The sequence below is a fragment of the Asterias amurensis genome, chromosome 15 (assembly GCF_032118995.1).
Source record: "Asterias amurensis chromosome 15, ASM3211899v1".
NCBI lineage: Eukaryota > Metazoa > Echinodermata > Asteroidea > Forcipulatida > Asteriidae > Asterias > Asterias amurensis.
This window is the reverse complement of record NC_092662.1, coordinates 7124707-7139952: the sequence shown is the minus strand read 5'-3', so window position 1 is coordinate 7139952 and position 15246 is coordinate 7124707. Positions and strand designations below refer to the sequence as shown.

The following is a 15246-nucleotide window of genomic DNA, read 5'->3' as shown; positions in this document are numbered from 1 at the left end:
AAGAAGTCGATTTTGAGGTTTCGAGATCAAGCATCTGAAAGCACACAATTTGTGCAACAAGAGCGTTTTCTTCCACTCGCAACTTCGACGAACACTGAGCTCAAACGTTCACAGGTTTGTTATTTTATGCATCTATTTAAAGAAGACGGTCTTCGACAATAACAAACATCCAATATTGTTGTACCATTTCGTTATAATTGAAGATGAAAGGAATCTCCGGGTCAGTTTTAATCCGTGACGAAGACTTTACACGGGTCAGAAATGACACGGATCAAAGTAGAGGTAAATGTGAAAATGGCTAATTGGGTATGGCGCACCGGCGACATTTCATTTTATGCTGAGTCGGTTCCATCTGTCCAATTCTAATAGTTGTTAAATTCTACAATATATAATTTTGTATTTAGTTACCTGTTTCACTTAGTTACCTGTTCATGTTTGTTGTGTTGTCATTTAGCCTTCGAGAAAGACTCTGCTAGGGTCGAAACGTCAGGCCATTAACTATTTTTTGCAATTCTTTATTTATTAAGTAAACAATAAAATAATATGAGATTTTAGATACCTTAAAACAAAACTCATATAATTTTATGATAAATGCATTGTTTAATGTTTAGCTTTGACATTTTAGTTCTGGCATGGGTTAACATTGAATTCACGGCGGCCATTTCTACATTAACACATAGAGTAGGACAGTCCTTAGAACAGTCTTAACTCTATGCTTAACATATACAGGTCCTTCTCGAAACCACGTCTTCTGCTTTGGATTCGGCTTCGGTTTCCTTTTCTCGTCTGAAGCCCTGAGCTAGTATGGGTGGCCAAAAGGGCCAAAACTAATAAATTTATAAACTAAAGGACAAAACAATAATCAAAGAAAGAAGTTGTTCAACAAACACCAAGTAGAAACTAAGGTAACAAAACTCAACAACAATCAAAGAAAATTGTTTTCAAACAATGAACAATTCCCCAATCAAGCTTTAAAGCGCAACAACAATCAAACACTTGTTTTTTTACAAGAAGTACTCTGAATCAAACTAATAAAACAAAACGCAATCAAAATATATAAAATAAAAACAAAACAAAAATAGCCAAACGCTAAAAGAATGAACCCTTATAAAAAAACAAACAGACAATAAAACGTCAAATAGGGACGAATACTAACACAGTAAAAATAAAGAGAAATCATCAATCGGCTATCGTTGAAAACGAAAATCAAACTAACTATTACAAAATGTTGAGGGCGGTTGTGAAGGCTAAGGACAAAATGCAAACCGTATCAGTCTCCTGAGCATGTAATCAACATTTACGACAAACTAAGGACTGACTGAAAATCATCGTTGGCAGCGTATGTACATATACAGTTGTGACTATTGTTGTAGGGCCGGGTATAGACGATGTGAACTGTGTCGTTACATGTTTACAAAAGAGCCACAGAGTCTGGACTTCCTGCAGGCACAAACAAATCTTATGTTTTATGGAGATTGCATTGTCTGATTTTTCTCAACTTTTGATATGAAGAAAGGGGGCACATTTTCAAAACTGTACATGTTGCTTTTGTAAATTTTGAATTTATGTGAACATTATAAAATTTAATTTTCCCATAGCCTGTGTGTAGTATGCCCCCTCCAGGAAACGCTTTAGAATGTACAAGGTCACCATGTAAACAAAGGTAGCATGGACCATGGGAAATGGTTCAGTTCTGATAACACGAGACCATGACGAGACCAAGTGTGATGATGTTTTTTAAGAAGTCTCGATTTTCATGGTTTATAAACCATTGTCACAAACCATGATTTTTTGGTTCATTTGTTATGGTTTATAAACCATGATTTGTAAACCACGATTTTTACTCTTAAGTTTTCATGGTTTATAAACCATGTTTTTTAGATGTCTCAATTTTCATGGTTTGTAAACCATGATTTGTAAACCATGAATTTGATGCTTCATTTTTTATGGTTTATAAACCATGTTTTTAAGATGCGTAAATTTTCTTGGTTTATGAACCATGATTTGTAAATGTTTTTTGTATGTTCATGGTTTGTAAACCATAAACTTTTACACAACAAATACTTTACTGGTATGTAAACCATAACAGGATTTGGCAACAGTTTCTATGGTTTACATCTAATTGCTGTAAACCATGGTAAAAACATGCCTTAAAAGTGTCAAACAATTAATGGACAAACGGCGCCCCATAGATGACGGCCACTAAATGTGTTTTGATGCCATCTCAGATAATAAGTATTAATGTGACGATGTAACGCAGGAAATAATGTTCTTGAATGCTAATTCTCCACCAGAGTGAATGTTGGACAGAGCTTATATAGGGTTTTGGTGGTGGGGGAACTCTAAATTTAGAAATGATATAAGATTGGTGACACCTAGATTCTAGAAGTGAGATGATGTAATGATCAACGGGGGGAAGGGGGGGGGGGGGGTAAGGGTGGGTGGTCAGGAATGTTAGGGGGGGGGCTAATACTGGACATGGGCTTACAGAGGATATGGGCCACCTGTTGAAGTGTGAACAACCATAGAGAAAGGACAATGGAACGATTTGAGAATTCTACTCTAGAGATAAAATAGTGGGAAATCATCCTTACCCAGTGGCCTGGGAAAGTGCTTTTGTTTTTTGTGTAAAGTTGGGGGTGAGACTTGTCATGATTTGTGCCACTTGTTGTGGATGTTTACAAATACTGCTGGGAATTCTTCCTCACATTACATTTATCTGGGGGAATGAAATTGCCCTATTTTTAAGTTGTTAAAGTGAAATTGTACAACATAACCGTTAATCATCAAAAAGAGCATTGGACTTTAAGTAAAGTAACAGATAGTCATAAAATCATAAACTACGCAAATTTGTGCAAGTAAAATGTATCACGATAAAAGTGACAAAATGGAATTGTGAGATCATTAATCACAGTTCAAGAAGTCCAACCGAAGTTGTAAGGCAGTATACTTAAATTAATATGTAAAGGCATGGATTCGAATTAAAGTACATAATATATGAATTTACAGAAGTATAGTGAAAATTACAATAACAGTTTTAGAAATAGCAAACATTTATGGAAAGACAATTTTTAAGAAAAATAAAAAAAAAAACATCGCAAAAAGTTAATGTCACTTGGATCTTGCACAAGCTATAACAAGATTTCCAATGCATACGGGTAAGCTCCATTAAAGTTTTCCCGTGTTTTGTCTGAAAAAACTCGGAATGTATCCCCCTTCTTTTTCAGCTCGAGGGTGTTTACATCCTTGTTGAACTATTTCTACCTCCATGGTTGAATCATAGAGCTAGGGTTGAATCAACAAACTGGATGAGCAGTAATCCTGCAGTCAGCAACAAACTGGCTGGCGGTTTTTAAATAATAATTATCACATGGAACTCGTAGGTTTTAACTCCTCAGTTTCAGATTTCAAAACAATGTTAAACCATGGTAAAACCCACAAAATGTTTTCATATACTGTGCACGAAGATTCAATTATAGATTAGAGTCCACTGTTTGGAAAAGGAGATAACAGGCAAGGCTGTATAACTCCGGCCTCTTTTTTCACTGGATGTTTAGTCATTCCTCCAAATTATAAGGGTTACACAATAGACTGACGGTCATAATGAACGGCTGTGGTCCTAAATGTTTTTTTGATTAAATAACAAACAGCACTTATACATCTGGAAGCACACAAAATTATGCAACAAAATTAAAGTTTTTTTTTTCACAGGTTTGTTATTTTATGCATGTTGAGATACATCAAGTGAAAATACTGGTCTTCGACAATAATTACCAAATGTGTCCAGTTTAAAAAATAATTGCTTTTTTGTAGACCATGGATGGTATATCTCCATGGTTAGCGGTGGAGGAAGAAATAGGAGGTAGACTGGTTCATCACAACCTGTACACCATTGTGTGAAGCGATAGTAGAACAAAAGCAGGTTGTGTGTTCCCCATTTATTTCTCCTCCATGCCACAACTACTTTCATTCCACATACCACCAGTGGCCCAAGGTCCCTTGCGGTCATCACTAATTAAGTTCGCGCATGCGCGAGAGTATTTTTCGGCCAAAAACACGCCCATTTTATGTAAATTGCCCACGTTCGTCCTAGAAAAAAAAAATACGCGGCCGCCACGGCCGGGTCTCAATCACAACTGTACATACGCCACCAACGATGATTTTCATTCAGTCCTTAGTTTGTCGTAAATGTTGATGTCATGCTCGGGAGACTGATACGGTTTGCATTTTATCCTTAGCTTTGACAACCGCCCTCAACATTTTGTAATAGTTAGTTTGATTTTCGTTTTCAACGATAGCCGATTGATGATTTGTCTTTATTGTTACTGTGTTAGTATTCGTCCCTATTTGACTTTGTACTGTTTGTGTTTGTTCCTTTTAAGGATTCATTCTTTAAGCGTTTGGCTGCCTTTGTTTTGTTTTTATTTTATATTTGATTGCGTTTTGTTTTATTAGTTTGATTCAGAGTTCCTCTTGTTAAAAAACAAGTGTTTGATTGTTGTTGCGCTATAAAGCTTGATTTGGGAATTGTTCATTGTTTAAAAACAGTGCTTTGATTGTTGTTGAGTTTTGTTACCTACGTTTCGACTTTGTGTTTGTTGAATAACTTCTTTCTTTGATTATTGTTTTGTCCTTTAGTTTATAAATTTGTTAGTTTTGGCCCTTTTGGCCGCCCATAAGCACGTACGCATAGCACGCGCAGTTGTCAAAACTACCGCGGGGCCAAGCTAACCTGAGCCGAATCCAGAGTCCAAGCCGTGGTTTCGAAAAGGGCATAGCTTCTCATAAGGGGATTTCCCGAAGAAAAAACCCACGTCACGCAATGATGACGCACTAATGAAAGTGATCCATGCCCTATAACACCAATTGGCTATGGTACGTTGCTCAGGTCTTCGTATGAGCTACGTGTCTGTTTTCTACAGAAACCTCCGAGGGACCTTCGTATACCAATTTCAAGGTTAAAAAAATACAATATAGCTGTATACTGCAGTGTGTCTGTGGTGTTTACCAGGCAATAATATATACAAGCACAGGCAACCAGTACGAGGTATAAACAGATAGTGAGGCTCTGTTTGTTTAATGGTTTTATAAATGTTAGTTTCAACTGTTCGACAATCAACGAATTCTGACATCATTGTGGGCGGTGAACATTTCCAAGAAACCATCAAGTCTGGAGCCATCTAAGTGAGTTAGGGAACAGAATTTCTCGCTGCTTTAAATTTATCCAACATTTATGCTATCTAACCCCATTCAGGTATTTCCACTTCACTGCTTATGTTTCACCTAGTTACCTGTTCATGTTTGTTGTGTTGTCATTTAGGGTTCGAGAAAGACTCTGCTAGGGTCGAAACGTCAGGCCATTAACTATTTTTTTCCATTCTGTTGGTAAGTTGTTTGCAACAGCTAATTCTATTTTCTAGTTAATATTTAGGGGGAAATATTCAGACCAATTTTATAGACCAATTAAAGAAGTTTGAGAGGCGATCAGTCACTTGCTCTATGTGTGCATGGAGTAATTTGTGCAAGGAAAGGTCGACAGAATAGTCGAGGCCCAGAGTGGAAAGTTGGGAGATTTTAGGGTTGGGGAACTCGATTTGATTTAATGATGTCATCGGAAATAGCATAAGATTGGTGACATCATGACTTGGGGGTCATTCCGTGTCAATTCTACACGCTTTTGGACCTGACCCTCACGGATTTAAATGAAATTCGGTGTGCTGATTGGACTCCCTGAGAAATGCCCAAATCCAAACTTTTTATGTAATTCGGATCATTATTTTGGGAGATACGGCTTAACGAACTTTTGACTAATTAGCATGACCTGCTATGTTTGGACAATCATATCTCCATAAGTAAAATACCTACAGAGATAATATTTACATCATTTTGAAGCTCTTGACATGGCCCACATGTGATAACATAAATTCAAAAAATTTCCCCGCACCACCGAAAAAATACGCAAAAATTTGAACTTTGACCTTGATTTGCGAAAATGCGTATTTTTCAAAATGCGTAATTTTTTGTTAAATGCAAGTTTAAGATGTAAGCAACAATATTCTGAAAAATTGTGATGGGTACTCTTACAGTTTTTTTGTTATGTTTTTTTGAACATTGGCTATCAAGGCCCAAACCATAAAAACCCATTGTACAACATACACAATGTACAGTGTACAAAGTATTGTGTGGTAGTGTTTACACGTACATTAAAAACCATGTCACCCTGGTGATAATATGGAGTCCAAAAGTCTATTTCATGACATGACTTAATGAGCTAATTCATTTCATCCCCTTAATTTAATATAGGAGACACTGTGTATCAGACATACTGTATAGGCCCCCCTACATGTTATACAATGTACAGTGACAGAGTATTCACATATTTAGTGCTTTAAAAGTCAATTCCCTGGAGGATGATCATAGAGAAAAATGTGTTGTGACCCATTTAAATCATACAGCAAGAAAAAAAAGCAGGCTTATAAGGCAGGTATCATAAAGGTTTATACTGGAGCATCCAAATCTTTATTTCACTCGAGCACACAGCACAGTTTATGCATCGGCTGTCACAAGAAGATATCTCAACTGTCGCCTGAGAAAATACTCTCATTAACTGAAAGTTCTAGCAGTGATCCAGAAGTTCAAGGACCATCAATGTCATCTGCACATCAGGATTTTTTTGTGCAGCCAAATACCAACATTAACATCATCAATGAGGCTATGACAATTATTGGTGTATCTCATCATCAGTAAGAAGAAAGCTCATGGAAGTTACATGGAAAACAAGGTTGAGAAAATAGAGACAACAATTAAGCAGAAACTGGAAACTGCTACAGGAAAACAGTTCGGTGATGATGAAAGTGAGATGATAACTCAGTTGAAACAAAAGTTTCATTCCTTGACCAAGAAAAGTGAAAAAGTTCAAGTCTTGACCGTCTTACCAGTGAGTTGGAGTATCAAAAGAATAGCAGATGAATTTGGAGCATCAAACTACATGCCAAGAAGAGCAAAGAAACTGGTTAATTAGCAGGGAATGCTTTCCATTCCAAATCCTAAGGCTGGAAAATCTCTTTCATTAAAAATGGTGCAAACTGTGAGAGTCTTTTACTTGTTCGAGTCCGTCAGCAAACAAATGCCAGGGATAAAAGACTTTGTATCGGTTACTGTTGATGGTGAGAAGAAACATCTCCAGAAACATCTTGTTCTTTGTATCTGAAAGAAGTGTTTGAACTTTTCAAGGAAACAATCCTCCTGAAAGTTTTGCTGAAAATTTGCTGACCTTGGGCTGAAGCAGTGCATCCTTGCCGGATCTAGTGGAATGCATTCAGTTTGTGTTTGTACTAAACACCAAAATGTGAAACTCAAAATGTGAATGATTATCTTTGAATTTCTAATGTACATGTATCATGTACACATTACTACACATTACACTGTACATGTGGTACAGTGCGTTTTTATGGTTTTGGCTTGATAGCCAATGTTAAAAAAATCATAACAAAAAAACTGTAAGAGTACCCATCACAATTTTTCAGAATATTGTTGCTTACATCTTAAACTTGCATTTAAGAAAAAAATACGCATTTTAGCAAATCAAGGTCAAAGATCAAATTTTTGCGTATTTTTTCGGTGGTGCGTGGAAATTTTTTGTTTTTATGTTATCAAATGTGGGCCATGTCAAGAGCTTCAAATTGATGTAAATATTATCTCGGTAGGTGTTTTACTTTTGGAGATATGATTGTCCAAACATAGCAGGTCATGCTAATTAGTCAAAAGTTTGTTAAGCCGAATTTCATTTAAATCCGTGAGGGTAAGGTCCAAAAGCGTGTTGAATTGACACGGAATGACCCTTGGGGATCTTTGCTCAAACCATAGAGCATGGGGGACCAAACCTACATGTCTAGAACCTCCCCTGTACATTTTGTACCGCCCAAAGTCAACTTTTTTAAATAACTAGACAAGACCCGTGTTTTTTCATCAGTCGTTGCCTACCCTTATGGGCTTCAATCTGCCCTGAAAGATGGGGGGGGGGGGGCATCATTAGTCATAGCATGGGGTCCGGGGCCTGCTTTAGGGCCCCGAAAGTTGTGTAGAGACATCTTTTGACCTTATCAATAATTCTAAAATGATTTAAAAGAATAACAAATACTGCAGTAAAAGTCAGTCCACAAAATATTGGTGGACCTTTTTTATGTTAAATGCCGAGTCTGAGGGGGGGGGGGGGGGGATTTATATTATATTTCATATAAAGAACATTAGTTTTGCATTTAAGATGCTGGTGCAGCCTAAGGCCAACTAGATGCATAATGATGAACGAACAGAACGTGAAGCCTCTGAAACAGAACATAAAGCATTTTCTGTGATTTCTCACAAATTTTAACACTTTTATAGAAGTCGATTAAAATCGACTTCTATACATGCCCATTTAAGAAAGAAATCACGTTCCAAGGGCGTCGGAGTAATGGGGGAAGGGGGCGGGTTGGGGAATGCCCCTAACTTTAGACTTGGGTTGGGGTGGACAGCCTATCAGATGCCTCCCCCCCCCCCCCCGGCACACACACACGCATCTCGCTTTTTGATTGACTGTCAATGTAAATGTTTAATAAAATCAAAACAACATTATGATATACCGCTTTCTCCATGTTCTTGTTTATTTACAATTCGTGTTCAAAGAAAAGATGGTTCACACGGATAACGGTATTTTAGGCATACAACCCGTTTCTTTAAATAAAGAGACTGCTGATAACATTATCTGAATGCTGTCCAGTTTATTATTGAGAGCGAATTATTACCATCGATCTGTTAAGCAGATGTATCGGTCGCTATGGCAAATGTTGTTGGTGATCAGATCTCCAACATTTGGTAAACAAATTCTGTCTAATATTAATGGGCAAATTACGCCAACTGTTGGTAGAATAATGATCAAGTAGATGGACATTGTAAAGAAACCAACTGTTGGTTGCTTTTGTTATGATCCAACTGTTGTAGGAAAATGTATACCAAGTATTTGCAAAAGAGTATTACAAAAAGACCGTTAGTTAGAAGTTGCCCATATATATACAACCGTAACAATGTTGGGCACAAAGTTTGAAAATTGTTGCTCATTACTTTTCACGAAGATAAGAAACGTTCGTTACTATCAATCTAGGACGGGCGCCTGTCCAATGTTAACATGCTTGAGCTTCGAAGCAGTAAACACTAAACGGGCACCAAACAAATTAATGAAAATGATTGTGTGTAAGTTAAATGAACACGTTGCCTTTGATCATTCGAGTTGATCTTTGAAAAGCGTTTGTAACCGTTTGTTATTAAATGCATATTATGTTTAAAAAAGGTATTTTAAAAGTATCACTCGAAATTGCGTGGCTTTCGTTTTACCTCGTCGACTAGCACAGTCGGCCGTTTATGGGAGTCAAGTTTTTGACTCCCATAATGGCCGACCAGTAAAAGGGAAACCACGCAATTTCGAGGCAAATTTGTGTGGATCATTATTCTATTCTATTAAAGAATCATTCTAACCAATATGCATTTTATAACAAACGGTTTCAAACGCTGTTCAAAGACCAACTCGACCGATCCAAGGCAACGTGTTCCTTTAATGTAATGACGCTTTTTTTATTCAATTTTAACTCAGGTTCTACTTGAAAACACAACCATGCCACGAGGTAGCACTTATGTTGACAATGCCCAGAACAGACGTCTTGGTCGAGTTGGTGCTCCAATGGGCTCAATGCCCGTGTCTCGATCGTCAGGGGCTACAAGTTTTTCGAGCCGAGGTTCTTACGTAGACAACGCCTACAACCGCAGCATTGGTCGAGTTGGTGCTCCAATGGGCTCAATGCCCGTGTCTCGATCTTCAGATGCTTCAAGTGTTTGTGCTGGCATGGGATCTGCGCCAGTATCCTGGTCATCTTATGGTGGTGATGGATCGTCAAATTATTCCTTTAGCAGCCACAGTAGCTACATAGACAACGCCTATAACCAAAGCGTTGGTCCTTTTGGAGCTTCAAATGGCTTAATGCCCATGTGTCAATCTTCAGGTCTTTCAAGTGTTCCGAGCCAAGATACTTACGTAGACAACGCCTATAATCAAAGCGTTGGTCCTTTTGGAGCTTCAAATGGCTTAATGACCATGTCTCGATCTTCAGGTCTTTCAAGTGTTCCTAGCCAAGATACTTACGTAGACAACGCATATAACCAAAGCGTTGGTCCTTTTGGAGCTTCAAATGCCTCAATGCCCATGTCTCGATCTTCAGGTCTTTCAAGTGTTCCGAGCCAAGATACTTACGTAGATAACGCCTACAACCAAAGCCTTGGTCGTGTTGGTGCCGCCTTGGGGTCAATGTCTATATCCAAGAAAGGTCAAGGGTCAACAGCATCCAGTTATTCGTCGGAGGAAACGGAGTTGTACGTGGATAACGTCCTCAACAGGAGCCTCGGTCGTGTTGAAAAGCCTCTTGAGACCGCACCGCATCACCGACCAACGACAACTGAAGACCGCCTTCATGAGAACGACACCATCAATCAAGGGCTTGGCGTAACCGGCAAAAAAATCACAAAGAAAAGTTTCCGCAAAAACGAGAAAAAGACTGATCAGCCAGCAGATTTACTCTCCCAAATCGGTTGCGATGATGTAAGTAAAATGGCGTGACACTCTGTGTCAGTTACCTGTATTAACAATAAAAATGTATTCATGTACTTTTCAAACAAAGGGGCCCAAAAAGCCGGTCACTTTCACTAAAAACTACAGACCAAAATACAAAAGGGTTTCACCACAAATAAGACTCGGTTTTATATTACATACGATCTTGTCACTGAAAATAACTCTGACAATAAACTTGTTCCAACGGTCTGTTGAACACTAAGCGCAAACCTCATGAACACAATTGAGTTCACGATACCGCGTTAATATTCTTTGTGCCGACTTGTTTTCGTTTCCCCCCTTTTCATTCCCCGTAATTTAAGTTTACATTTGTTTTGCTTTGACAGGAACCGAGCGATTATGATTTTGGACCAGTCTCGGACCAGGAGAAAGAAAACATGACGGAGACATTTTTCAACATTTTCAGGCGTCAGGAAGAGGAAGCTCAATGGCAGGAGTCAAACCAAGGCAAACGAGCTCAAACCGATGTCAGAGTCTTCAAATATGATGGCCAAGTCATACCCTTCAAAGAGATTAATCTGGGAAAGAAGATCGGACATGGAGGCTTTGGAGACGTCCACTTTGCCAAGTGGGCTGGTAGTGTAGTTGCTGTCAAGAAACTCCGTGTGCAACGCGTGTCTCAAAAACGTCTGAGACAGTTCCAGGATGAGGTTAAAGTCCTCTGTAAGTTAGATCATCCCCACATTGTGAAGTTTCTGGGTGCTTGTATTGTCACACCAAACCTGGCTATTGTGATTGAGTACATGCAGAAGAGTCTCTATGAGGCACTCCATGTTGAAGATGTTGTCTACTCCGATGCTGAGCAGTATCAAATAATCACAGGCATGTCAGATGGTTTGGATTATCTGCATCAGAAAGAAGTGGCACATTGTGACATCAAGTCCACCAATATACTGCTGGATATCCCAGAAGATGGTGTGGTTGCAAAGATCTCAGACTTTGGTCTCAGCATGATGAAGAATAAAGCAGAGACATCGCAGTCTGTTGCGAAGGTTGTTCAGGGCGTTGGCACACCGAAATACTCCGCTCCTGAGGTCTTGGCCGGGGATGAGTTAGACCTAGTCGCCATGTGTAAGGCCGACGTCTACTCCATGGCTGTGGTGGCTTGGGAAGTCATCTGTCATGAGGAGCCTTTCTTTGGGTTGAGTAAACTCCACCTTCAGAGTCGTGTGATGGGTGTTGAAGGTCAAGTGGAGTTGAAGATTCCAAATGACATCAATATTTCAGGAGGTTTGCTGAGTCTGCTCAAGGAGTGCTGGAGCAGAAATGCCAACAAGCGACCATCAGCAGGAGATTTCAAGAAACGTGTAGGCAAGTGTGGAGGAATCAAATAAAGTGATGGTAAAGGTTAATTAATTCACTTGATGACAACGCTGATAACGGTGATTGGAGGTTTAGTTGACAGCATGGTGGTTGGTACTACTTCCTTAAAGGGACACACCGGGTCACCGTTTACATAGAACACTGATCTATAGTGAACGTCAAGTTCATCAACATTTAGTGATATGACAGCATCTGTGGCCGCAGTTTTCGCGAACGGACATCAACCCTCTTTTGAAATTATTCATACATGATTCATTTGTTAAAAGAAAATAATGCTTTCATTGAACGCTAAATCAAGGGAGGCATTTTAAACGAAATAATTTTGCATACTAGCATTACCATCTTCAACTTAGGAAAGAACTTTTACATTTTACCAAAGTATGTCCCTACCTTTAATTTGTTTGATAATGATGTAATTGACCTTATTAAGTTGTATCTGTAACCATAATTGAATCACCTATACGAGCTTCAACAACTCCTACCCTGTGAGACCTAATTCACAGAGCTGCTTTTCAACAAAACACTTCAATCATAATACCCAGTCACGGCATAAATGCGACATGCAACTTATAGCTCTAGTACCCCGTTTACACATAGACGTCGCTTCTACTACGATGAGAAAATGGCCGAGAGCGTGGCCAATCGCGGACAAAACGTGGGCCAAACGTGGGAGGATCTCTCTCTATGTTGTTTTCTCCATAAAATACTTTTGGGAGAACAAAGTGAAAATCGGCTACACTTAGTCAAAAAAAGGAGGGTAAAAATTTGTTTATCTTTTGGCGCTCAAATCAAGCTGAAAAGTGGAACGTATGTAAACTTATTTGCTAATTCCTTGAAACCCAAGCACGACAAAATTGTGGAAATATTAAATTTTTGAAATGTTAGCTTCGAAAAGTCAGATTGATTCGTAAAATCTACAGCATGTTTTTCACGATTTGGAGGAGAAAATGGTTTAACAAAAATTTGATGCTTTAAAATCATGTTTCGGGAGAAATTTTCAGACCACAATGCCATTTTTTAAGCTGTAATGTAAACAATAAAAAAAGCAGTTCATTGTGAACCTGTTTTTTATTTTTATACTAAACTATGGAATAATTAAACTACGCGTGTTCGGTGTGTCATCGTCCTGCATTTGGAGTTAACGGCCTGCCGTATCTCCTTCGCCATGGCACACTCATGCATCCTGGAAACTCCCTTTCCACCTGCGCCAACATTGTCTTGAATGAAAGCTTGCTTTTGAACAATTTGTCCCGAAACAGGCACAGATCCCCCAAAGTATTTAAAGTTAGACATCTCCTCTTTGGAGGATCCCATCGGCAAAGGCAGAGAACCATGTCTTTTCCCGAAGCTAAACTCTGCCGGAGTGCACCATACTTCTGTCGAGGAAATGCCATGGTTGCACCTTTCCCTTCTATTATAATGTTTTCACGGCAGCCCTCCTATTGTTCGTACCGAGGTGGTCGGGTGGCGGCCTGGCCGCGGTGTTTGAAGAGAATGCTTTGGGATTGGAGCAGATTGCGACACAGCAGCGGGTGGCAGGGCGCTTCGTGCTGTTCCCAAAATGGCGGCTATTCCCCGAACCATCTTGGTGATTGAGGTGAACATCATCTTCATCTTCTTCTTGACATCAGCCTCCGTTGGTATATAATTTACACTAGTCGATGAAGCTATCGACTCTGCAGCAGACTGGTCTTGGCATTGGCTGGTGGATCTTGGATGTCGAACAGTGGTACTCGTAGAGCAACTGGGTATCCCTTGAAGGATGCCCCCACCCATTGTTGAACCAACTGATGCAGTGGCACGTCATCTTAATCACTGTCTGGTTCAGAGTCCACATCATGGGGACGGTTTCGGGCTGAAAAAAGCAAACTTTTTACATGTGTATACGCCATTTTATTTATTTTGTACAAGTTCACAACTAATTTATATGCGTGCTACAAATTTGTATTTCCATGCTTAGCGTCCGTTTACTTACAAGGTATAATAATTTAAATTCATATAGCGGTTTTAAATTTTTAAGTAATTCGTAATTGTTTAATTTCAATAGTTTTAATGTAAAACCAAATTTCTTCATTCTTTTTGACAAACATAAACCCCCAAAATATCTGTCAAAAAGAATGAAGAAATTTGGTTTTACATTAAAACTATTGAAATTAAACAATTACGAATTACTTAAAAATTCAAGTACAAGTTCACAACTAATTTATATGCAGGCTACAAAATTTGTATTTCCATGCTTAGCGTCCGTTTACTTACAAGGTATAATAATTTAACTTCATATAGCGGTTTTAAATTTTTAAGTAATTCGTAATTGTTTTATTTCAATAGTTTTAATGTAAAATCAAATTTCTTCATTCTTTTTGACAAATATTTTGGGGGTTTATATGCGTGCTACCAATTGTATCTCCTTGCTTACTTATTTTGCATTAGCATCCGACGTTAAAGGAACACCGTATGCCTTGGATCGGTCGAGTTGGTCTTTGAAAAGCGTTTGTTACCGTTTTATATAAAATACATATGGTAGAAAAATATATAAGTTGAACACAATGATCCACACAAACATGCCGCGAAACTGCTTTTCCTTTTACCTCGTCGAATAACACGGTCGGCCACTTATGGGAGTCAAATTGTTGACTCCCATAAATGGCTGACCGAGTTAGTTCGCACAGTGAAAGGAAAACCACGCGATTTCGAGGCAAATTTGTGTGGATCATTGTATTCTACTTTTAAAACATCTTTCCAACCATATGCATTTCATAACAAACGGTTACAAACGCTTTTTATATAGACCAACTCGTCCGATCCAAGGCAACGTGTTCCTTTAAGTTGCAAATTATAATAAATTAACTTCTACCAGTTTTAATTTTTTAAGTTAAAGACAGTGTACACTAGTGGTAATTGTCAAAGACCAGCCTTCTCACTTGGTGTATCTCAACATAGGCATAAAATAACAAACCTGTTCAAATTTGAGCTCGATTGGTCGTCGGAGTTGCGAGATAACTATGAAAGAAAAAACACCCTTGTCACACGAAGTTGTGTGCTTTCAGATGCTTGATTTCGAGACCTCAAGTTCTAAACTTGAGGTCTTGAAATCAAATTCGTGGAAAATTACTTCTTTCTCCAAAACTAGGTCACTTCAGAGGGAGCTGTTTCTCTCAATGTTTTATACCATCAACCTCTCCCCGTTACTTGTTACCAAGTAAGGTTTTATGCCACACGTTATTTTGAGTAATTACCAATAGTGTCCCCTGCCTTTAAAGGTGAATGTT

At 38.6% G+C, this 15246-nt stretch overlaps 1 protein-coding gene across 1 annotated transcript; it reads left to right on the top strand.

Moving 5' to 3' along the window:
- The first annotated feature begins 44 nt into the window (after positions 1 to 44).
- LOC139948180 (uncharacterized) lies at positions 45 to 13969 on the top strand. Its single transcript, XM_071946240.1, has 3 exons — positions 45 to 114; positions 9626 to 10624; positions 10981 to 13969. The coding sequence occupies exons 2-3, from the start codon at positions 9647 to 9649 to the stop codon at positions 11986 to 11988; spliced, it is 1986 nt and encodes a 661-aa protein (XP_071802341.1). The 5' UTR covers positions 45 to 114; positions 9626 to 9646; the 3' UTR covers positions 11989 to 13969.
- Positions 13970 to 15246: the final 1277 nt, after the last annotated feature.

Excerpts from the sequence above, each read along its gene's own strand:
- LOC139948180 (XM_071946240.1), top strand. The coding sequence starts at position 9,647 with ATGCCACGAGGTAGCACTTATGTTGACAATGCCCAGAACAGACGTCTT. Across the intron at positions 10,625-10,980 it reads CCCAAATCGGTTGCGATGAT|GAACCGAGCGATTATGATTT; the intron begins GTAAGTAAAATG and ends TTGCTTTGACAG.